This window comes from Geotrypetes seraphini, chromosome 18, assembly GCF_902459505.1.
Source record: "Geotrypetes seraphini chromosome 18, aGeoSer1.1, whole genome shotgun sequence".
NCBI classification, from domain to species: Eukaryota; Metazoa; Chordata; class Amphibia; order Gymnophiona; family Dermophiidae; genus Geotrypetes; species Geotrypetes seraphini.
Genome location: NC_047101.1, coordinates 26,955,541 through 26,980,904, shown reverse-complemented (window position 1 = coordinate 26,980,904; position 25,364 = coordinate 26,955,541). Strand labels below are relative to the sequence as shown.

The window sequence follows — 25,364 nt, the reverse complement described above, 5'->3', positions numbered from 1 at the left end:
GATTAACTACACCTCCAACTATGTATTGCCTCCTGTGTATATTCTCAACCTCCTCGTATGCAAACTACTACTCAGTGGTAGCTGGGACCACCTTTTAGAAAGCCTGGTTTCAACTGTTACCTGAACTTATGTAAAGTGAACACTGAACAGATTACCTAATGTCGTCTTATACCTCCTTACCGTTGATATAGGTCTCGACTCTAACACTATGTATTAACCTTCTGCATCTGTAATTACACACCAAGGAATGTATCAAATATTTAACTGTCACCCTTACTGTAATATGTATGTAACTGTTCTGAGCTCTTCCTGGAGGATGAGCTATAAAACCAAATAAATAAATGCACATATTATTAAAACGCATGTTGTGTATATTGTGACAGGGAACCTGCACTGTGCAGACAGGACCCAGAGTCCCACACCAATCATTGACCCAGTCCTACCCCTGAACCCAGCTTTAAACCTCGGTCTGTCCAGAAGGAAAGAAAGAAACAGCTTGGAGTACGAATTTTGAATACTGGCCCTTTAAGAAATGAGAATGAATAGTTCCCTTTAAAGATTCAGGTGAAATAATTAATTTGTTTTTAATGATGTAATTAACTTTCCCCTCCCCCTTTCCCCCTCAAGCTCATATTTGTATTTGTAATTTGTCTATTTAATGTTCACATTTCCCCCCACCTACAAAAATATATTTTAACCTTTCATTTTTAGCATTGTAAACTGGCTAGGTGCACGTCGATGGTCGGTATATTAAAATTAATTAAACTTGAAACTTTAAATAATCAAGGGGGGAGGGACGAGTGTTCTGGCCACCGGAAACGGAAGTGAATGGCGGGTTAGCGACCAAACTCACCTGGACTCCATGCTGATGAGGAGTAAACTAGCATGTCGCCTCATTAAGTTCTAACGGCACTGGCAGTGAAGATGAGAGTGTGAATTGCAGAGGAGAAAGCCCTGCGTTCGGCGGACCGCGGTGAGTATTGCTGGGAAGAAGAGGAGGGGCTGTTCTATAGCGCTCCTGCCGTAGGGACGAGCTGCGGAGGAGCAATATGCATTCCCTCCGACGAACCTGACCAGACTCCGTTGGAGATGAGGAAGAGTATAAGAGTGGAGGAGCGGCTTGACTCTTGAGAACCCGAGAATACATTTGGAAGCAGTGAGAAGAAGAGGGATTAATCCCTCCAATGAACCTTCCTGCACCCCATTAGGAGTAAAGAGTGTATGGTAGTGGGCATTGGTGTGCCGCCCCACTAAACGCTAGCTCCATTGGAGCACAGAAGAGCTACCCTCGGGTATTCTGATTGGGATTATATGAGCAGTAAGAGGGAAACTAAGAGCTGCAGAGGAAAGTGCTTTGGGCCCGGTGGACCATAGCGAGTTCCACCGGAGGAGGACAGGAGAAACTACCTTGCGGTGATTCTGCAGCAGGAGCCTGTTGTAGAAGAGAAAATAATCCCTCCAAGGGTATTGCTTTGGGCCAGGTGGACCACGATAGGTCCAACTGGGGGTGAAGAGGTGTGCTCCCCCTCACCCCCAAGGCGCTCCGGCTATAAATACAAGCTGCAGATAAAGGGATAATCTCCCAACGGAGCCCCGATGCGGATGCCTCACAAGCATTTTTGCTTGAGGAAACTCGAAGTTTCGAGTCGCCCACACTGCGCATGTGCGAGTGCCTTCCCGCCCAGACCAGGGCGCGTCTCCTCAGCTCAGATAGCTAGCAGAGAAGCCAACCAAGGGGAGGTAGGTGGGACGTGAGAATAGCTGCCTGCTGTCCCTGGATAACAACTGTTACGGTAAGTAACATTGCTTTATCCCAGGACAAGCAGGCAGGTATTCTCACTAATGGGTGACCTCCAAGCTAACCACAGTGGGATGGTGGGAGAGTTGGCAACTTAGGAGAATAAATTTTGTAATACTGTTTGGCCAAACTGTCCATCCCGTCTGGAGAAAGTATCCAGACAATAATGAGAAGTGAAGGTGTGAACCGAGGACCAAGTGGCAGCCTTACAAATCTCCTTAATCGGTGTCGATCTGAGGAAGGCTACAGAGGCTGCCATTGCTCTGACCTTATGGGCTGTGACTTTACTGTGAAGGGGTAATCCAGCCTGGGCATAGCAGAAGGAAATACAAGCCGCCATCCAGTTGGAGATGGTATGCTTAAGAGATGGGACGTCCCAACTTGTTCGGATCAAAGGAGATAAAAAGTTGAGGAGCAGTTCTGTGTGGCTTGGTGCGTTCCAGGTAGAAAGCCAAAGCACGTTTACAGTCCAGAGTATGAAGAGCGGATTCTCCAGGATGAGAATGAAGCTTTGGAAAAAACATAGGGAGAACAATGGATTGATTCAGATGAAATTCCAAGACCACTTTGGGGAGGAATTTTGGATGAGTGCGGAGGACCACCTTGTCATGGTGGAATACTGTGAAAGGTGGATCCGCAACCAATGCTTGAAGTTTACTAACTCGATGAGCAGAGGTGAGGCCAATAAGGAACACCACTTTCCAAGTGAGATACTTCAGATGAGCCTTGTGAAGAGGTTCAAATGGATGTTTCATAATCTGAGAAAGAACAACATTGAGGTCCCTAACCACTGGAGGCAGTTTGAGGGGAGGATTGACATGGAAAAGTCCTTTCATGAATCTGGAAACCACCGGATGAGCAGAGAGAGGTTTCCCTTGGAGCGGCTGATGGAAAGCAGCAATTGCACTAAGATGGACTCGTATCGAAGTAGACTTGAGGCCAGAATGAGAAAGGTGCAAAAGATAATCCAAAACTGAAGACAAGGAGGAGTGTTCTGGCTCATGATGATGAGAAAAACACCAAGTAGAAAATCTAGTCCACTTTTGGTGGTAGCATTGTCTAGTAGCAGGCTTCCTTGAAGCTTCTAGGACATCTCTCACAGGTTGAGAAAACTGGAGAGGGGTTATGTTGAGGGGAACCAAACTGTCAGGTGTAGAGACTGCAGGTTGGGATGAAGTTGAGATCCCTGATGCTGTGTAAGCAGCGATGGAAACGCTGGTAGAAGGAAGGACTCCCTGCTGCTGAGCTGAAGTAGAAGGGAGTACCAAGGTTGTCTGGGCCACCGTGGAGCAATCAGAATCATGGTGGCATGGTCTAACTTGAGTTTGACTAGAGTCTTCTGAACGAGAAGAAATGGAGGAAACGCATATAGAAAAAGGTTTGTCCAGTCCAGAAGAAAAGCATCTGCCTCGAGGTGGTGAGGAGTGTAGATTCTGGAGCAGAACTGAGGCAGTTTGAAGTTGGGGGGAGCTGCAAAGTGGTCGATCTGAGGTGTTCCCCACTGAGAAAAGATGTGATGGAGAGGCGTTGAGTGGAGGGTCCACTCGTGAGGTTGCAGCAGACGACTCAAGTTGTCCGCCAAGGCATTGTCCGCCCCCTGAATGTAGACAGCTTTGAGGAAGATGTTGTGGCGAATCGCCCAATCCCAAACTTTCAGAGCTTCCTGACAGAGGGAGGCCGATCCCGTGCCCCCCTGCTTGTTGATATAATACATGGCAACTTGGTTGTCCGTGCGAATGAGGACCACCTTGTCTTGAAGCAGGTGCTGGAAGGCATTGAGAGCATAGAAAATCGCCCTGAGTTCCAGGAGATTGAAGTGGCACTGGCGGTCTGTGCTGGTCCAATAACCCTGAGTGCGGAGACCGTCCAGATGAGCCCCCCAAGCATAAGTGGATGAGTCGGTCGTGAGGACTTTCTGATGCGGGGGCGTTTGAAACAGCAAACCTCTGGATAAATTGGAGGATTGCATCCACCAGCGAAGAGACTGTTGCAGGGCAGGGGTGACCCGGATGTGTCGGGACAGAGGATCGGATATCTGCGTCCACTGAGATGCCAGGGTCCACTGGGGAATCCTGAGGTGAAGTCTGGCAAAAGCAGTCACGTGAACTGTAGAGGCCATGTGGCCCAGGAGAACCATCATGTGTCTCGCCGAGATGGACGGGCGAGAGGACACCAAGTGGCAAAGATGGAGGAGATCTTCCCGACGTTGGGGAGGGAGGAATGCTCTGAGTTGGGTAGTATCCAGAACAGCTCCAATGAAGGGAAGTCTGGGAAGGTTGTAGATGGGATTTCGGAAAGTTTATCTCGAACCCCAGATGTTGCAGTAACCAAATCGTCTTCTGGGTCGCGAGGACCACTCCCTGAGACGTGGAATCCTTGATGAGCCAGTCGTCCAGGTAGGGGAATACCTGGAGGCCGTGGTTCCTGAGCGCTGAGGCCACCACTACCAGGCACTTGGTGAAGACTCTGGTTGACGAGGTCAGGCCGAAAGGAAGCACTCGGTATTGAAGATGAAGATGTCCCACCCTGAATCTTAGGTATTGGCATGAGGCCGGATGAATGGGAATGTGAGTGTAGGCCTCCTTGAGATCCAGAGAACATAATCAGTTGTTCTGCTTGAGGAGGGGGATACAGGGATGTCAGGGTCAACATGCGAAACTTCTCTTTGACCAGAAACTTGTTGAGCACCCTGAGATCCAAAATGGGTCGCAGATCGCCCGTCTTCTTCGGAACAAGGAAGTAAAAACCCTTGTTCTGTTGAGACACAGGAACCGGCTCGACAGCTCCGAGCTGTAATAAAGCCTAGGCTTCCTGAAGAAGAAGGGCGGTCTGGGTCAAGTTGGAAGGATACTCTCTTGGAGGATGTTCCGGGGAGACTCGATCGAACTGGAGAGAGTATCCTTCTCTGACGATGGAAAGGACCCAGAGGTCGGTGGTAATGGTCGTCCATCGATGGTAAAAGTGATGGAGACGACCTCCATTTGGTGGAGCAACTGAAAATGGCAGGACGACTGAAGTTATGTCCTCTATGAGACAGTAAAAAGGGCTGAGAAGCCTTAGGGACAGTAGATGGTTGAGACTTCTGTTGCTGCTTTTGGAAATGCTGCCGCTTCACAGGCTGTCGGATGGGGGGAGCATGTTTAGGTGGGTAATGCCGCTGGTATATCAACGGTGGGCGTGATGGACGAGGAGGAGCAGGCTTGGGCTTTGGACGCAGGATGGATTGGAAGGATTTCTTGTGGTCCGAGAGCTTCTTGGTCGCTGCCTCGATGGATTCATCAAAGAGGTCAGTACCAGCACATGGAACATTGGCAAGCCTGTCCTGGAGATTAGGATCCATATCGATGATCCTGAGCCACGCCAGCCGGCGCATGGCCACCGCACATGCTGTAGCCTGAGCCGAGAGCTCAAAGGCATCGTAGGATGACTGCTCAGCTGTAACCAGAGCTGGGACAGCGAGGCCAGAACCTCCTGGTACTTGGATTGTGCCCTAGGGTCCACATAGGGCAAGAACTTGTGGAGTACCGACAGGAAGAAATCAAAATACGTGACGAAATGGAAGTTGTAGTTCAGAACCCTGGATGTCATCATGGAGTTATGATAAATCCTCCTGCCAAATTGGTCCATGGTCTTGCCCTCTCTACCAGGTGGGACGGCAGCGTAGACCTGAGAGGGATGAGACCCCTTCAGTGAGGACTCCACCAAGAGGGACCATCAAACCCCTTATGGTGCACCGTGCGGTATCTGGTATCCAATTTGCCCGGTACAGCAGGGATGGAATAAGGTCTTTCAAGGCATCGCATAAAGGTCTGATCCAGCAACTTATGTAGAGGAAGCTTGAGGGATTCAGCAGGTGGGTGAGGGAGGTGCATAGTCTCCAGATATTCTTTGGAGAATTTGGAACCTGGGTCCAGGTGGATGTCCAGGTCATCTGCCATCTGTCGAAGGAACGAGGAGAATGACAGCTGGTCAGCTGAAGCAGGGCCTCGAGAAGGGCTCGAGGACGTCGAGGCCTCTGGATCCAAGGAGGACGGGGATTGTGGTGGTGATAAAGACCCCAGCGTGTCCTCGAGCTCCGGCATCGGAGGAGGTGAAGTAGCAAGTGAAGAATACTCAAGAAAAGGCTGCTTCCGATGAGGCGAGGCATGCCTGGACGAGTGCCTTGATGAATGCCTCGACCGATGTGAACTATTTTTGGATATTGGCCTCGAGGGACGAGGCAATTGGATCTTCGCTGAGGCCCCCAGGAGGTGGATGGGGCTGGAAGCGGTTGATCGAAGCACAGTTGGATGGCTGGAAGCACCCTGGCGTACTCATAGAGGCTTGAACCCCTGCATCGGGTGGATCGGCTCCAATAGAGGCACTCGCAAAGACTCTGCTCCTTGCATCGAGTGGATGGGTTCCAATGGAGGCACTCGCAAAGACTCTACTCCTTGCATTGAATGAATCGGTTCCAATGAAGGCATGGGCAAAGACTCTGCTCCTTGCGATGCATGCACCGATGCCAGACCAGACACTCTGCTCCCTGTAGAGAGTGTGTGTATCGCTGAGGCACTGGAGGCGGCTCGACCTCGCGGGAGGCCTCCCCGTGCCCAGGCTGGATTTGAGAGAGAAGCTTAGGCCCTATGGTAGTGAAGAGCTCAATGAATTGCTTCTCTAACAAGGTCTGGAACGAGGCTAGCAAGGACGGATCCGCATCAGCAATGGGACCGCCTGCACGGGCCTCGCGTTCTTTGGGGGTAGTGTGTGAGTGCTTGGGCCTAGAAGCCTTGGGCACTTTTAGCACTACTGGTGGAATAGGCTGCTGTGCTACCTGATCTGAAGAGACTGAGGAAGACATCGCAGCAGGTGCTGGAGTCGGGGCCGGCACAAACAATGCAGGCTTGATGAGACTCGGCGCCGCATTGGTGGAAGGCTGGGGAGCAGCGGATGAAGTCGAAGGTGAGGGTCCTTTCGATGATGATTGCTCCGTCGAGGACTCCATGCTGAACAGCGACTCCCACAAGACGCAACGGCGCTTGAAAGCACGTGTGGTGAGTGTGGAGCAAGACCGGCACGATTTCGGAAGGTGTTCAGGCCCAAGACACCAAACACAGCGTCGATGAGGGTCCGTTAGCGAAATTGCGAGCTGGCACTTGGCACACTTTTTAAAACCGGTGATAGGCCGGGACATAGGCCGGAAAAGCTCCGCCGCAAGATCGAAGCCGCGGGGCTGCGGCCACGTGGCCTGCCCAGTTGGACGGATGGAAGAAATTTTTTATTTTTTTAAACAAGAAAGAACGACGAAAATCAACGATTAAGAGAAAAATAACCCAAAACCGCAGACTTTAGAAAGCACAAGTGAAAAATCTTCACGCAGAGAGTCGAAGACGAACTTCTCGGCTCCGTGGAAAAATAAGAACTGAGGAGATGCGCCCTTGACTGGGCGGGAAGGCACTCGCGCATGCTCGGTGCGGGTGACTCGAAACTTCGAGTTTCCTCAAGCAAAAATGCTTGTGAGGCGTCCGCATCGGGGCTCCGTTGGATCACGTCACCCATTAGTGAGAATACCTGCCTGCTTGTCCTGGGATAATATCCTGTTTCAATAGTATCCTCCAAGGAAATTTCACACTGAACCATCCGCTCCCGGGCGACTGTCGACTTCCTTCCACATCTCAGTTTAAAAGAACATAAGAGCATAAGAATTGCCATCTCCGGATCAGACCCTGGGTCCATCAAGTCCGGTGATCCGCACACGCGGAGGCCCCGCCAGGTGTACCCTGGCATAGTTTTAGTCCCCATATCACTGTATGCTTCTCAAGGGAGATGTGCATCTAATTTACCCTTACCCGTATCACTCTATGCCACTCTTAAGGAGATGTACATCTAGTTTACCCTTAAATCCTAGAATGGTGGATTCTGCAATTACTTCCTCTGGGAGAGCATTCCAGGTGTCCACCATTCGCTGCGTGAAACAGAACTTCCTGAACCTGTCCCCCCTCAGCTTCAGTCTATGTCCTCTTCTCCATGTCACATTGGACATTGTAAATAACTGCTTTCCCTGCTCCATTTTGTCAAATCCTTTCAGTATTTTGAAAGTCTCAATCAGATCCCCTCGCATCAGAGTAACTAGGCAGTCTAGAAATTTGTTGATTTTCTTCACCTGAACAACTCAGCCCAGAACCACATCTATGGCTTACTATTCTTATGTTTGATTTAGCATAGATATTTAGAACTTTATCTCCAAGAAATTTCCCCACAATGTGAGGTCGGCACTTTCAATTGTTAGCCACCTAATTTTCCACAACACATTCTATTGAATGTTCTATTAATTAGTTGTCTTTAAATTTCATTCAATGAATATTATCACATTACTTTTCCCCAGGTCTTAACATAAGGAAGCTCTTTCTAATCCAAAACAGACCCTTTACTTAATAGCCAATAGAATCTCAAACCTACTGGCCTCAGGGCCTCCAGGCTTTCCCCAGCCTCGGATATAATATGTAAGACTTCTCCACATCCCTTCCACAGGGGCTACTGAAGTGCCCAGCTAGAAGTCCACTGCCCAGACTGTTGCATTTTAAGGAGTCCTGGTAGAGAAATTCCAATAATGGTGAAAGAAAGCCAGGAGTGTTTAAGAGGAAAGCAGAGTAAAGGACTCAGATTTTTCCTGTCTTCTCAAGAGCATGTAGTTGCAAGGAAAAAAACAAAATTTGAAGTGTCTGTATGCAAATGCTAGAAGCCTAAAAAATAAAATAGGAGAGTTAGAGCATATAGCACTGAATGCTGAGATAGATATAATAGGCATCTTGGAGACTTGGTGCAAGGAGGGCAATCAATGGGACACTGTGTAACCTGGGTACAAATTATATCGCAAGGGTAGAGTAGATCAAATTGGAGGTAGGGTTGCGCTCTATGTTAAAGAGGGAATTGAATCAAATAAAATAAACATTCTGCATGGCATAGATAGCAGTGTGGAATCCTTATGGATAGAAATCCCATGTGTGAAGAGAAGGAATATAAAGGTTGGGACAAAATTAGCAGATAGAAGAAGAAATGTTTTCAGAGATTAGGAAAGCTGGAGAAATGGGTAACACTATAATAATGGGTGATTTCAATTACCAAATTAATAGGGAAGAGTATGTAAAATCAACAACAAAGCTCATACTATATAAAGAAATATATCTATAGAACCCCCTACAATTCCACTCAGCACTGTCAAATAATCACTCACAGATAGAGGAAATACACCACCGCAATCATATACCACACACTAGATTCAAAGCAGAAACACAGGGAAAAAGACCACAAGAGAACCAGAAAAGAAAAACAGAAAATTATGCAGGCTGGCTAGCAGGTACCCAGTGGGATCGGCTTGTCAGCTACAGACCGAAGTCTGTGTGTTCTCAAAGCAGGCAGAGCTGAAAAAACGCTCCAAGCACCAGAAATCCCAAAAAAGGGATGAAAAATACACCGTATAGAAGATGGTAGCAGTAAGGTGATAGCGTCTCCTCTGGAGTGTTGTGGACGGACCTGAAAAATTACCTGACACTCACTATGCCGTATACTAAATGAAAGGGAATGTTAGCACTGATCCCTCGGTGGCTTGGACTTCTTCTCCCATTCAGTGCTCAATTCAGGAGTTTGCCGCCACTGTGGGACCCCATAGAAAGCCTAGAGAGTTTGCCGCCGCTCTGTTGGCGAAAGGAGAAACTGCGGAGCTGGAACTCAAAACATCTCTCTCGCCTCCGGGAGCTGATCCCCCACTGTGCTCTCTTCTAGCCACGATTATGCAGGAGGAACCCTGCGAAGAACTTCTCGTAAGGGAGACCACATTTCAAGGGGAAGAAGTCACGAGATATATGACAGAGCAGGAAATGTTGGGAGCTAGAGAAGAAGTCAGCTCCCAGATGGAGAAACCACCAGTGATAATGCTGGAGAGCATATGGGAAGCTCTCCAAAAGCTAACCAATGTAGTCACCAAGTCTTCAAATGACACTTCTCTACTAGTAAGTATTGTGGAAGTATTAGGTAAAAGTCTGGATGGTACATGAAAACAATTTTCAGCTGATGTTAAACACCTTAAAGAAAGTGTGTAAAGCCTTCAAGACGTAACTACTGGGATCATCAAAGATAAGACTCTTTTCAATAGGAAGATAGAACAGCTAGAAAATTATAATCATAAGAACATAAGAATTGCCACTGCTGGATCAGACCAGTGGTCCATCATGCCTAGCAGTCCGCCCTACCAGCCTACGTCCTTGTTCAGCAGGAACTTGTCTAACTTAGTCTTGAATCCCTAGAGGGTGTTTTCCCCTATGACAGACTCCGGAAGAGCTTTCCAGTTTTCTACCACCCTCTGGATGAAGAAGAACTTCCTTACGTTTGTGCAAAATCTGTCCCCTTTCAACTTTAGAGAGTGCCCTCTCGTTCTCCCTACCTTGGAGAGGGTGAACAACCTGTACTTATCTACTAAGTCTGTCTCCTTCAGTACCGTGAATGTTTCAATCATGTCCCCTCTCAATCTCCTCTGTTCGAGTGAGAAGAGGCTCAGTTTCTCTAATCTTTCTCTGTACGGCAGCTCCTCCAACCCCTTAACCATCTTAGTCGCTCTTTTCTAGACTCTTTCGAGTAGTACCATGTCCTTCATGTACGGCGACCAGTGCTGGACGCAGTACTCCAGGTGAGGCGGACCATGGCCTGGTACAGTGGCATGATAACCTTCTCTGATCTGTTTGTGATCCCCTTCTTCCTAGCATTGTGTTTGCCCTTTTCGCTGCCGCCGCACATTGCACAGACGACTTCATCCTCTTATCAATCAGAACTCCCAAGTCCCTTTCCTGGGAAGTCTCTCCAAGAACCGCCCTGGACATTCTGTATTTGTGCATGAGATTTTTGTTACCAACATGCATCACTTTACACTTGTACACGTTGAACCTCATCTGCCATGTCGCAGCCCATTGCTCTAGCCTGATTATGTCATGTTGTACATAAGAACATAAGCATTGCCCCTGCCGGGTCAGACTAGGGGTCCATCGTGCCCGGCAGGCCGCTCCCGCGACGGCCCCCAGGTCCATGACCTGTAAGTGCTCCTAACCTACAACTTCCATACCCTATTAGCCTAATGTCCATTGAAGTAACCCTCTATCTGTACCCTGCTATCCCCTTTGCTTCCAGGAAGTCATCCAGTCCCTTTTTAAACCCCATTATTGTACTCTGTCTTATCACCTCTCCTGGAAGCGAGTTCCAGGTGTCCACCACCCGTTGAGTGAAAAAGAACTTCCTTGCACTCGTTTTGAATCTGTCTCCTCTCAGTTTTTCTGAATGACCTCTTGTTTTTGTTGTCCCCGCTAGACTAAAGAATCTGTCCCTTTCCACCTTCTCTATGCCTTTCATGATCTTATAAGTCTCTATCATGTCCCCTCTCAGTCTCCGCTTTTCCAGGGTAAAGAGTCCCAGCTTGTCCAACCATTCGGCATATGAAAGGTTCTCCATGCCCTTTATCATCTTTGTTGCTCTCCTCTGGACCCTCTTGAGTATTGCCATGTCCTTCTTAAGATATGGCGACCAATATTGGACGCAGTATTCCAGATGTGGGTGCACCATTGCTCGATACAGTGGCAGGATGACTTCCTTTGTTCTGGTAGTGATACCTTTTTTGATAATGCCCAACATTCTGTTCGCTTTCTTTGAGGCCGCTGCACATTGTGCCGCCGGCTTCATTGATTTGTCCACCAATACCTCCAGGTCTTTTTCTAGGTTGCCTTCCCCCAGTACCCTCCCTCCCATCGTATAGCTGTACATTGGGTTCCCCTTCCCTATGTGCAAGACCTTACATTTCTCCACACTGAAGCTCATCTGCCATTTTTTAGCCGACTCACCCAGTTTGTCCAGGTCGCTCTGCAGTTCTTTGCATTCCTCAACAGTTTTGACCCTGCTGGAGAGTTTTGTGTCATCCGCGAACTTGATAACTTCACACTTCGTCCCTGTTTCCAAATCATTAATGAATATATTGAACAGCAGCGGTCCTAGCACTGACCCTTGTGGAACACCACTCGTGACACCTATCCAGTCAGAGCAGTGCCCCTTTACTCCTACCCTCTGCTTCCTGTCCGCCAGCCAATTTTTGATCTATCTGTGTACGTCCCCTTCCACCCCATGGCTTCACAGTTTCCTCAGCAGGCATTCATGGGGTACCTTGTCGAAGGCTTTCTGGAAATCCAGATATACGATGTCTATGGGGTCACCTTGGTCCAATTGCTTACTTATCCACTCAAAGAAATGCAATAGATTTGTCTGGCATGATCGTCCTTTACAGAAACCATGCTGGCTTGTTCTCATCAGATTATATTTTTCTATATGCTCATTGATACCTTCCCTGATCAGTGATTCGGCCATCTTCCCCGGAACTGAGGTTAAGCTCACAGGTCTATATTTCCCCGGGTCGCTTCTCGATCCTTTTTGAAGATCGGTGTAACATTCGCTATCCTCCAGTCCTCCGGGATTACCCCTGTTTTCAAGGATAGGTTGCAAATATGCCGCAGTAACTCCGCTGTCTCATCTCTGAGCTCTTTCAGTATTGTCGGGTGGATCCCGTCTGGGCCCGGAGATTTGTCAGTTTTTAATCTATCTATCTGCCTGAGAACATCTTCGAGACTTACCTCCATGCATGATAATTTTCCCTCTTGATCCCCCTTGAAGATTTTTTCCGGTTCCGGCACGGTTGGATGTGTCTTGCAGACTTTTTCCTCTTTCACCACTCTCTTTCTGTCACCCTCATCCAGAGGTCCCACCTCCTCCCTCGCTGGCTGCTTCCCTTTCACGTATCGGAAAAATGGTTTGAAATTTCAGCTTCCTTGGCTCCTCGTACTCTTTCTTGGCTTTTTTGACCACTTGGTGACAATCTTTTTGATGCTTCCTGTGCTCCTTCCAATTTCCTTCAGTTTTGTCTTTTTTTCCACTTCCGAAATGATTTTTTCTTGTCTCCTATCACTTTCTTTACTTCATTGGTTATCCATGCAGGGTCTTTCGTCTGATTCTTTTTGCATCCTTTCCTAAATCTGGGTATATACAGATTTTGCGCCTCGTTTACCGTGTCCTTGAATAGGGACCAGGCTTGCTCCACAGTCCGAGCTTCCTTGGAGCTTTTCTGAGCTTCTTCCTCACCATTTGTCTCATGGCATCATAGTTCCCTTTCTTGAAGTTAAACGTTGTTGCCTTGGTTCTCTTTCCCTTCTTTAATCCTACTTCCACTTTTAACTGAACCATGTTGTGGTCACTGTTTCCTATCGGTCCAACTACTTCCACTCCCCTTGCAGGTCCAGAGGGTGTTACGGGGCTCCTGGTGGGAGTGTCCGGGTGGGGTACCTTTGAGGGGGTGGGGGTGCCCAGTAGGAGGTACTGGGCATCCCTCCAACCAACAAACTTTCGGGGGAGGGCAGTCCGGCAGGAGAGATTGGGTATCTCTCCTGCTGGAGAACTATCGGGGGTCACAGTGGGTGCCAGGCAGGGGGGACTGGGCATCCCTCCTGCCATGATCATTGCCAGAGAGGGGAGGAATCAGTTGTCTGGGCCGCTGAACTGATCATGGCAGCCGCAATCAGCTCAGCGGCCCGATCTGGAATTTATACCCGTTTTGACTTGGTCTAAGTCAAAACGTATAAGTTCTATCCAGGCAACCTGTTAAACTTTTCGATTATGGCTGCTGGATGACTAAGTCTACGTCAGCCCACATCCCGCCCTACCCACTCCTCCAAAAAAGCCCCTTTTCGCTTTGGGCAAACAGAGGCTGTGAAACGGCCTAAGCTCAAGTTTCAAGTTTATTAGGATTTGATATACCGCTTATCAAGGTTATCTAAGCGGTTTTTACAATCAGGTACTCAAGCATTTTCCCTATCTGTCCCGGTGGGCTCACAATCTATCTAACGTACCTGGGGCTATAGAGGAATGAGTGACTTGCCCAGGGTCACAAGGAGCAGTGCAGGGTTTGAACCCACAACCCCAGGGTGCTGAGGCTGTAGATCCAACCACTGCGCCACACACTCCTCCTAGCTGGTTTTAGATACGTCTAAAACCCTGTTCAATTATTGGTACTTGGACGACCTGTCTTTTTGATCATCCAAGTGCCAATTTAGGCAGGTTTTTAAACGTATTTTCTTTTTATGTACCTCATAGTATATATATACATACATATGGTAAAGATACATACATATGTAGCATGGTAAACATAGTATACAAGCGTCTTAGAGGGACAGTATCAGGTTCTATAATACAGTACTAAAAAAGCTAGAAAAAATTATGGTGACAAAATTTCCAGATCCAATAATCAAAGTAGTATTCGATTTAACATCTGGCGCTTCTTAACTTCTAACAATGATTCATCCATACATCCTTCCCCCCAGTAGTGGATGATCTAGCAAAAATTTTTAACGACAAGGTTGCTATTATAAGAAACTCTTTTCCATCATTGGTTTCTTATGACTCTCTGGTGCCTAGCGACACCACTTTTACCCCAGTAGACAGATTCTGGACTACCTTCGAGTATCTACCTGAGGCTCAGGTTTCAAAACTGTGCACAAATTAAGATCTTATAAATGCGTCTTGGATCCATTTCCCTCATACCTATATGAGAAAATTCCCACTCAGGCTATCTCATCGCTCACCAGACTTATAAATTCTGCTTTACTGTCAGGTCTATTTTCTGAAGACATGGCCACATTGCTCTGACTCCACTACTGAAAAAAGTTGGCCCAGACCCTTCCTCACCATCTAGCTACCAACCCATAGAGAACAATCCCCTCTTGACCAAAACGTTAGAGTCTATCATATCTGCTCAACTTTCATCATATCTAGATAGATTTTCCTTTCTGTTACCTTGCCAATATGGTTTCAGATCTAACTTCAGTACCGAATCTCTATTGGTCTCACTAATCTCAAAGGTTCAGCAACTACACTCTTGGAATAAATTTGCTATTCTATTACAATTTGACCTATCTGCAGCCTTTGATGTCGTTCACCACGACATTCTGATCTACCAACTTTCTGAGATAGGTATTGATTCTACTGTCTTAGACTGGTTCTCAAAATTCTTACGATCTTGCTGTTAATATGAATGGCATCAGGCCATCACCCTGGAAGCCGTTATGCAGAGTCCTGCAGGGATCACCTCTGTCCCCTATTCTTTTCAATATCTATATGTCCACCTTGAAGCTTTTCCATCTCTCCCCCTTTGAAACACTGTATACATATGCAGATGACTCTTCGTCCTTCTCGAGATAGATTCAAATCTTACTAACCTTACCAAGAATATTATAGACGTATCTAAAAGCAGCTTAGGCCTTTTCCCTACTTCTGTATGCCCAGAGTAAAAAGGGGCATTTTAGGAGGAGTGGTGAGGGTGGGATTTGGGCGGGAAGTGGGCTTAGTTGTACTGCAAGTATAACTGAAAGTTTAACGAGACTGCCTGGATGGAACTTGTACATAATGACTAAGCTGATGTAAAAACAGGTCTAAATGCCCAGAAAGTATCCAAAGTGACCAGATAACCACTGCAGACACAAAGTACAGGCCCCCCACACACTCCCCCAGTGATCACTGATCCCCCCCTACAATACTATAAAAATCGGAATAAAAACGTACATACCTGCCTCCAGAACATCAGCACCTGGCATAGGAAAGCCTAGTAGAGCTGCATAGAGGTGGCTTAAGTAGTCTGGGGGTGGGCTACTGACCCATAGAGAGGAAGACTCAGACCCATAAGCCATTCTAACCACTGCATTCATGGTGAAACATATGCACCCCCCAAAACCCTATTTTACTGCCATATAGGTGCCACCTGCAGCCATAAGGGCTATTGGGGTGGTAAACATGTGGATCTAGTAGGTTTGGGGGTATCTTGGGAGGCTCACCATGACCTATAAGAGAGTTGTGGTGAGATGTTTATGTGGCACCCTTTATGTGAAGTTCGCAGCAGTGCCCTATAAGGTGTCCCACTACTCTGTTGCCATGTCTGGGTATCCAGTCCATCACTTGGCTGAACGCGCCCACATCCAAAAGGTTTTGTTCTAGGCAATTTTGACTTGGACAAATTTTTGGACGAGAATGGGGTATAAAGATAGACAACTTAGCGGTCTGGACGATCAAACAGCTGGATGTAGAAATAGACGATTCTTGAAAAAAATAAATATTTTGGATGTATTTTTTGAGAATGGACTTTTAACATGTCCGACTTTGGGCGACTAGCAACTTAGGCCCAAACGGACTTAGACATATTTTTTTGATTATGCTCCTCCACATATTTTATTTGTTAAGTTGCTTATTTTTCTTTTGATTATCTTTCTGTATTTCTTGAACAAGATTACTCTTGTGAATTATGATAAATTGCAATAAATAAATAAAAAATACACCATATAAAATAATAAAATGGGCAGAACAGAACAAACACTCCTGCAGAAGGAAAGAACTGCAGGTGGAGCTACACCACTTAGAAACCTGATTAAGAAGTTAAAAAAAATCTTTTAATAAACTTAAAACTTGAAGGAGCCCAGTGAAGTACAGCAGAGGCAAAAGAAAAAATCTGAAGTGGATTCCTTCTGCAGATGCACATGGCTATGGGAATATACCGTATTTTTCGCTCCATAAGACGCACTTTTTTTTCCACCCAAAAGTGGGTGGAAATCTCAGTGCGTCTTATGAAGTGAAGGTACAAAGTTTGTTACTCTCCCCTCACCCATACCATTTTAAAATCCGCCCACTGCCACCAAACACCTTTCTAATCCCACCCGCTGCTGCCGCACCACCTTTTTTTTTAACCTCCCCCCTCCGTCCGTCCTTCGCCGTTCCCCCTTTTTTACCTGGTGGTCCAGCACCCTCATCTTATTTCCCGGCCAGCAGCGAAACAGATCAGCAGTGCGGTCGTCAGGAGCAAGCTTTACGCTCTCCCGCTCGTCCCTGCGCTGCTTTCCAAATGGCCGCCGTAGGTTGTCATGGGACTCGTGAGAACTTAGGGCAGCCATTCGTAAAGCAGCGTGGGGCTGAGTGGGAGAGCGTAAAGCTTGCTCCTGATGTCCACGCACCTTTTTTTTTTGCCACTGCCTGGGAAATGAGGACCCAGAAGAGCGAAGGTGGCAGGGAGGGAGAGAAGCCGGCTGGAGCTGCTGGGCAGAATTTTAAAAGGTATGGGGGCTGGGGCTGACTGGTTGGCCTGGCTGGCTTGGGGCTGGATGGATGGCTGGCTGGGGGCAGGCTGGTTTGGGGCTGCCTACCATTAGACGTGCCTACCACTAGGTGTGCCCTGTACCCTGTCCCGGCCTACCACTAGACCACCAGAGGGGGGACAGGATACAGGGAATTTTTTTTCTTCGTTTTTCCTCTAGAGGTGGGTTCGTCTTATGGTCAGGTGCGTCTTATGTGGCGAAAAATACGGTAACCATCTGTCTAGAATGTTTCACCTATTGCACCGGAATTTCTTTTTTAGTTTAAGGACTTTTACATTAGATTTTGAGTACCTTTAAGGGCATTTCCGTAGATTGTCTATTCAGTACACTGCCTTGAATTTGGTTGAAATCGCCTCCTGTGATAATATATTGTTGATCTGATTTAGCAATTTTGAAAGCAATTTCTTGAAAGAAATCTGGGCAATCTATATTAGGAACATATATGTTTAAAAGTACATAATTTACATTATAAATATTTAGTTCTATCAAAACCCATCTGCCCTGTGAGTCATTAATTTGTCTAATTGTTGTAGTTTGAAGTGAGTTATGGGTGAGAATACTCTATTATGTTTGCTAATAGTGGGAGAAATGGAAGTTTTAATTCTTAAGTTTATGTTTATAAAATAATAAATTGGTCTTTGTTTTTTTATTTCTTCTACTTACACTCTGCTCAATTATATCAAGAATTTACCTGAGCAGCAGTAAAGCAGTAATAATAATGAGGCAGACAGTTGAAAGCACCACTGCTAGGACAGCCAGTGCTGTGGTGTGATCATAATTGGTTGGGGGATTCTCCAGTGGCAGAGAGAGTGCATGGCACCTTTCCCCATGGTAACCCAACAGGCATCTGCAAACAAGAGCACAAGAAACAAAAATAAGTTTCCACTTTAAAATAGCGGTTAAGACAGCAAATATACTTTTAAAACTTTCCATAAATTATATTAATAATAAAAGAGCAAGAAAATTTGCAGGTTCTTTGTGGACAAATAGTGAAATACATTTCTGGAGATGAAATAAACCAAAAATTCGTAGTGCCTGATATTTAAAAGAACTTTGACAAGGTACCCCATGAACGCCTACTATGGAAACTGAAGAACCATGGGGTGGAAGGAGAAGTACATAGATGGATCAAAAATTGGTTAGCGGGAAGAAAGCAAAGGGTAAGAGTGAAGGGCCACTACTCGGACTGGAGAAGAGTCACGAGCGGTGTTCCGCAGGGGTCGGTGCTCGGACCGCTGCTGTTCAATATATTTATAAATGATCTAGAAGCAGGGACGAAGTGCGAAGTTATAAAATTTGCAGACGACACCAAACTATTTAGTGGAGCTAGGACTAAAGAGGACTGCAGTTGCACTGACCTAGGCTGAGTTTGTCAGCCCTGAAGATTGTTTTGGATTTTGTTTGGAGTTCTTCTCATTTTGATGAATGTATGAACTGTGAATTAAATGTGGACTCAGCTCTGCTGGAAGGAAGAGTTTTGTTGTATGCATTTGGACTATCTTTATCTGATATACTCTCAGAGACTAATTGCTTATATATTTTTGCATTATTGATTTTTGGGACTATTCTTATGCACAGAAACATCCTGACAAATTTCTGATTTTATTTTGATTTGGAAAATAAATTCAAGATTGCCTGAAGAAGTACTTACCTGGTGCAGTGGTGTTTCTTTCTCTGAACGTTTCATTCTTTTTTTCCTTGTGCAGCCTGCAGCGTCTCACAAGAGCATTTCTTGTACTGGTGGCCCAAAACCCATTGCCTTGAGGCTGCCGGTTACAGTACCCACAATGCACTGGTATGTTGCGATATAAGGTGTGCAGCACTTTTTACTGCCGAGTTAGTTCAGGAGCCTTTACCACCTGCAAAAAGGCAGGCAGTAAGGGCTTTTCAAATGCACCGTTACCTCAGCGCATGTAGGTGGAAACCTGCCTCAGCAGATACACCTACAATCTGTGCTTTTTAACCCCATGGTAATTTCTGAATTGCTATTGGCCAAAACTGATGGTAGGTGCCTGCGATACCAATTGTGACCATAGGCCTTAGTAAAAGGGCTTCTTAGCATAACTTCAGGAACTTTCCATCAATATAAATAGTATTAAACCTATAGAGATTTTTTTTTTATTAAGAATTTTCAAAATACAATTTAAGAAAAGTAGTGCAATCCTACATACATAGATTCATATATAAATTCAGCAACATCAATTTACAAACAATCCATGTAATTAAAAATAAGGTAATGTGGAATAGGAATACATAAAATTAGAAGAAAAAGAAAAGACACAAAGTTAGAAGAAAAAAATAAATAACAATCCCCTTCTATCAGTTTAATCCCTGTAATTACTAATTACCTAATTCTATCAACAACAAAACATTTATTATTTATTCAATTTTTTAACCTATCCTCCCAAAAGAGCTCAGAATGGGTTACAAATCAGGTATGCAAGCATTTTCTCTATCTGTCTCAGTGGGCTCACAGTCTATCTTAATGTACCTGGGGCAGTGGAGGATTAAGTGACTTACTCAGGGTCACAAAGAACTGCGTGGGTTTTTGAACCCAAACCTCAGGGTGCTGAGGCTATAGCTCTAACCACTGCGCTATTACCTTCCTCAGATATTCAACGGTGTAGAATTGCCAATCTCCACTTATACTTCTGATGAATTCCTGTGATTTAGATTCCTGTATTACAATCAATTTCTCCAATTTTGTGGGGTCAAGAAAAATATGTTCTTTTCCCTGAAATTTAACCTGGCATTGTCTAAGAAATTTCAGGAAAAAGTCATTCCAAGAGACAACACGCTAGGTCTCAGTTTTAGAAATTCTCATCTGAACCCCTAGGTTCTCTGAGACATCAGGCAAAATATATATTGGAGAGCAATGAAAAAGAGCTTATCATTTATGAAAGAAATTAATCAATACTTTATTTTTATCCTTACCATTATAAAAGGTCTGGTAGCCCTGAAAGTTACCTCCTGAATAGAAGTCTCCAGCATAGTGGTTAAGTCTACCTAACCACCATAACATTTAGAAATTTTTGAAATAGTTGATCCATGGATAAAACCTCAACCATATACTTTTCAACATTTCACTTGTAGAATTATAAGGAAAATTTAAAATAAGCAAATTGTTAGCTCACATCTGGTTCTACACATAAGAATATAAGAATTGCCTCTGCTGGGTCAGACCAGTGGTCCATCGTACCCAGCAGTCTGCTCACGCGGTGGCCCCCAGGTCAAAGACCAGTGCTCTAAAATGAGTCCAGCCTCACCTGTGTATGTCCCAGTTTAGCAGGAACTTGTCCAGCTTAGTCATGAAACCCTGGAGGGTGTTTTCCCCTACAACAGACTCTGGAAGAGCGTTCCAGCTCTCCACCACTCTCTGGGTAAAGAAGAACTTCCTTACGTTTGTACGGAATCTATCCCCTTTCAACTTTAGAGAGTGCTCTCTCGTTCTCCCTACCTTGGAGAGTGTGAATAGTCTGTCTTTATCTACTAAGTCTATTCCCTTCAGTATTTTGAATGTTTCAATCATGTCTCCTCTCAGTTTCCTCTTTTCAAGGGAGAAGAGGCCCAGTTTCTCCAATCTCTCACTGTACGGCAACTCCTCCAGCCCCTTAACCATTTTAGTGCTCTTCTCTGGACCCTTTCGAGTAGTACCGTGTCTTTCTTCATGTACAGCGACCAGTGCTGGACGCAATACTCCAGTGAGGGCGCACCATGTCCCGATACAGTGGCATGATAACCTTCTCCGATCTGTTTGTGATCCCATTCCTAGCATTCTGTTCTCCCTTTTTGCTACCGCAGCGCATTGTGCAGACGGCTTCATCAACTTGTCAATCAGAACTCCCAAGTATCTTTCCTGAGAGATCTCTCCAAGTATTGCCCTGGACATCCTGTATCCGTGCATGAGATTTTTGTTACCGACATGCATCACTTTGCACTTATCCACGTTGAAAATCATTTGCCATGTTGCTGCCCATTTCTCGAGCTTGATTATGTCACTTTGTAGATCTTCGCAATCCCCCTGTGTCTTCACTACTCTGAATAACTTCGTATCGTCTGCAAACTTAATCACCTCACTTGGCGTACCAATGTCCAGATTGTTTATAAAGATGTTGAAGAGCACGGGTCCAAGCACCGAGCCCTGCGGCACCCCGCTTGTGACACTCTTCCAGTCTGAGTATTGTCCATTTATCCCCACTCTCTGTTTCCTATGCATCAGGCAGTTTTTAATCCACGTGAGTATTTCACCCTCGATTCCATGGCTCACAATTTTCCGAAGTAGTCGTTCATGTGGAACCTTGTCAAGCGCCTTCTGAAAATCCAGATATACATTGTCGACTGGGTCGCCCTTGTCTATCCACCTGTTTACGCCCTCAAAGAAGTGCAGCAAGTTCGTCGGGCAAGATCTGCCTTTGCTGAAACTGTGCTGGCTGGTCCTCATTAAACCGTGTCCATCAAGGTGATCAATGATGTAGTCCTTTATCAGCGAAAGATTAAAGAAACTGGGCCTTTTCTCCCTCGAACAGAGGAGATTGAAAGGGGACTTGATTGAAACATTCAAGGTACTAAAGGGAATAGACTTAGTAGATAAGTACAGGTTGTTCACCCTCTCCAAGGTAGAGAGAACGAGAGGACACTCTCTAAAATCGAAAGGGGATACATTCCGTACAAACATAAGGAAGTTCTTCTTCACTCAGAGTGGTAGAAAACTGGAACGCTCTTCTGGAGTCTGTCAAAGGGGAAAACACCCTCCAGGGATTCAAGACAAAGTTAGACAAGTTCCTGCTGAATCAGAATGTATGCAGGTAAGGCTGGTCTTTGACCAGAGGGCCGCCGTGTGAGCGGACTGCTAGGCACGATGGACCACTGGTCTGACCCAGCAGCGGCAATTCTTATGTTCTTATGTTATGTTCTTATGCCTCTACCATCTTTCCCGGTACTGAGGTCAGACTCATTAGTCTGTAGTTTCCCGGATCTCCCCTCAAACCTTTTTTGAAGATCGGCATAACATTCGCCACTTTCCAGTCTTCCGGAATCTTTCCCAATTCGATCGACAGATTAGCTATTATTTGTAGCAGTTTAGCTATAGTCCCTTTCAGTATATATAGACATTCCTTCATTCATCGCCCTGAACTCCACATACCCACTCCCCCAGAGAGAAAACAGCTGTCTTCCGAAGAGAGCAGCAAATCAGAGAGTGAGGGAGATGTAGATCCAGTTTACAATATCAGTGGTGCAGCTGATAAGAGAAACTCATACTATCCAAACTAAAAAGACCTCAATGACTTGATCAGAGATTTTGGTCTCACCAAATCCAGTGCAGAGCTTTTGACATCTAGCCTCAAGCAGTGGAAATTGTTGGATGAAAGTGTGCAAGTCACAGATCAGAGGAAGTGTCACCAAGCTTTTTCTACCTTCTTTTCCCATCAAGATATAAGATTGCTTCTGCCACAATGTGACCAGGCTTTTTGAAGAAATTGGAATTGCCTGTAACCCGAAAGAGTGGCATCTGTTTATCCAGGAGCATCAAAGCCATGCTGTTCGATAAAAGGAAAAAGTATCCATCTCTTCTACTGGCTCACTCATTGCACTTCAAAGAGTATTACAACAGCATCAAGGTACCTTGAAGTATAATGAGTATAGCTGGGAGGTCAACAAAGACTTCAGAATGGTAGCATTTCTAATAGGTCTCCAAGGCGGTTTTTAACAAGTTTCTCTGTTATCTTTGCCTTTAGGACATTAATGACAGAAAAGCACACTACCAAAGGTGGGATTGGCCACAGTAGACAGTGTTCTCTGTAGGGAGAAACAAAGTCTAATGGGAACCACTTGAAGACCCCTGGAAGGTGCTGATGCCACCACTGCACATCAAATTTGGCCTAATGAAACAATTTAGCAAAGCTCTAGATAAGGAGTTGGCAGCCTTCAAGAACCTTCAATACATCTTCCCTAATCTGTTTGAGGCAAAGATCAAAGCTGGTGTCTTCATTGGACCACAGATATAGAAAATCCGAAGTACAAGGAATTTCCCAAGAAGCTAATTTGGAAGGAGAAAACAGCTAGGAACAGCTTTATCGCAGTGGTTTGGGGCTTCCTGGGCAATAAAAGGCTGAAAACTACTTGGTATTGGTTGAGAATCTGGTGAAGAATTACAGTAAAATGGGCTGTAGGATGTTTCTCAAAGTCCACGTTCTTGATGCTCAACTTGAGTCATTCAAGGACAACTTCCACCAAGATATTCTGGACTTCAAATGCTGCTACCAAGGACAATATAATGAGAAGATGATGGGAGACTGCATTAGTCAAAGTGACTTACAATGTAATTGCAAATTTTGAAAAACTACTCACTTCTAAATCTTCTGTGGTCATCTTTGCATAAATTCAATATACATACATATTAATTGTGATTCATATGTTGCTTTTTATGACTTTATAAAAATGAAAAGATGAAAATTTGGCATTTTCACGTTTTAAATAGGTAAATTGCAAAATTTGACTATCCTTGTCACAAAAGCAAAGTTTTATGGGAATAACAGACATTTTCTATACTTTATAGACATGAGTAATTGGGAAATTACTCTTATTGCCCAGGAACAAAAATCATGTTGCATAGTGTAATTTTAATTGTACAAACTGTGGTTAAAAAGGCAGAAAAAGTAAAAGAAGGAACATAAGACTTGTTTTAATGTCCTATATAAGAATCATAATAATCAATTGGGATACTTTAAGAAGGAAGTTAAACATATTAAATATGGAAAATATAAAAGAAATGAGCTAGTTTATAATTATAATTCAGTTTATCTATGGCACAAGAGAGAGAATCAATCAAGATACAATTAAAGACAAAAGTAGGAAACCAGTAAGGATTGAATTTGAAAATGATAATACAATTAAAAGTCCAGCACCTGAAAGCAGCAACAAGAGTAAGAAGAAATTAAGATGAAGTGTTCGATCCTTTAGTTTCATTATATACCACATCACGTAGATACAACCTAACAACTCAGGGTTTTCAGTTGAGAAAATATGGAGAAGAGGTTTAAATTCAGAAACAATAACCCAGAGACAAGATATACCAGTCAGAGCCAAAAAAACGCTTTATTATACAACGAGAGAAAGAGAAGGGAGGAGAAAGGGGCTCACAAAACCATCAGGACAGGAATACAGACAGGTTTTGGAGATAAACATAGGACCCAACCAAAAGTACAGTCAAATGCTTGCCTTAGAAAAAGTCTTCAATCTTTTCAACAGGACACTTAACAAAAATGAAATCATTCTTCAAAAATGTCTTTTGTGCAATATAATGCTTTTAACACTGAGTAGATCTTTTGAAATTGACCAAAAAAAGAAGATAATTGATTATTTTTCTAACAAGACTGTTTAATACTGATATACACCTAATTAGGGTTACCAGATCTCCTCTTTTAAAAAAGAGGACACAGCCCCACCCTGTTCAGCCCATAGCCCCACCCTCACACAAATCCCATGTTTCATTTCCCAAGCTCTGGGCTGTGTCTAGAGGGCCTCTGCGCATGCACATGATGTCGTCATGTTGACATCCGCATATACACAGAGGCCTACCAGACGTGGCCCCAAGCTCAGGGCCTTCCAAAATCTGCCAACAAATATCTTCCTACTTGGGGCCATGACACCAATAATGCTTCATGATATTCATTCCTACCAGAACACTGGCCTTGGTCACACGTGCAGAACACAGATAAATCCTATGCAAATACAGGACTACAAACTAAAAGTCCTATTATACGTAAATGAAACCCTAAGATGCCAGAGAAATAGAAAGAAATACATTTCTTCCTGAAAAATGCAAAATATAGACAACAGATATAAATTCCGAAAACTGGTATTTCAATCACTAAATTGAAAATAAAATCACTTTTCCTATCTTTGTTGTCTAGTGATTTTATTTTTCTGCTCATCTTTTCCCAGTCTCTAATGCACTTTCTTCTGTCTGTGCTCTTAACTATTTCCATGGTATTCTTATCCAATTGCTCTTTTTCTCCTTAATTTTCTGCCCTGAACCTTATTTATAAGCTAAGTGAAAGCATTATAATTCATTAACATAGTGATGGTTGCATTTTGTTATAAGAAGAGAAGATATCACTCTCAGTATGGTATTGTTGGATGTCTAAAAAGGACTTTGAAAACAACTCAAAACATTCACCATGTCTTAGAGTGTGATCATTGCTTAAAGAAGTTGCAATGACTGGAAGGTGAACTCTTACAATAGGGAGGTTTTCATCCTCTCTGAGCAATTCATATATACATTTTTGATCACTCTCTATAGACAAGGTACTTTAATGAAGTCAGTTGGTTTTGTTGCAATTTAATTAATTTTTTCTGACTTCTCCCATTTT

General features: G+C 44.7%; 1 protein-coding gene across 1 annotated transcript in view; it reads right to left on the bottom strand.

Moving 5' to 3' along the window:
• Positions 1 to 25,364, bottom strand: part of HBEGF (heparin binding EGF like growth factor) — a 121,396-nt gene that overhangs the window by 59,290 nt on the left and 36,742 nt on the right. Inside the window, exon 4 of the mRNA XM_033926882.1 lies at positions 17,684 to 17,839. Within this exon, the coding sequence (XP_033782773.1) occupies positions 17,684 to 17,839 (156 nt within the window). The remainder of the gene's footprint in view (positions 1 to 17,683; positions 17,840 to 25,364) is intronic.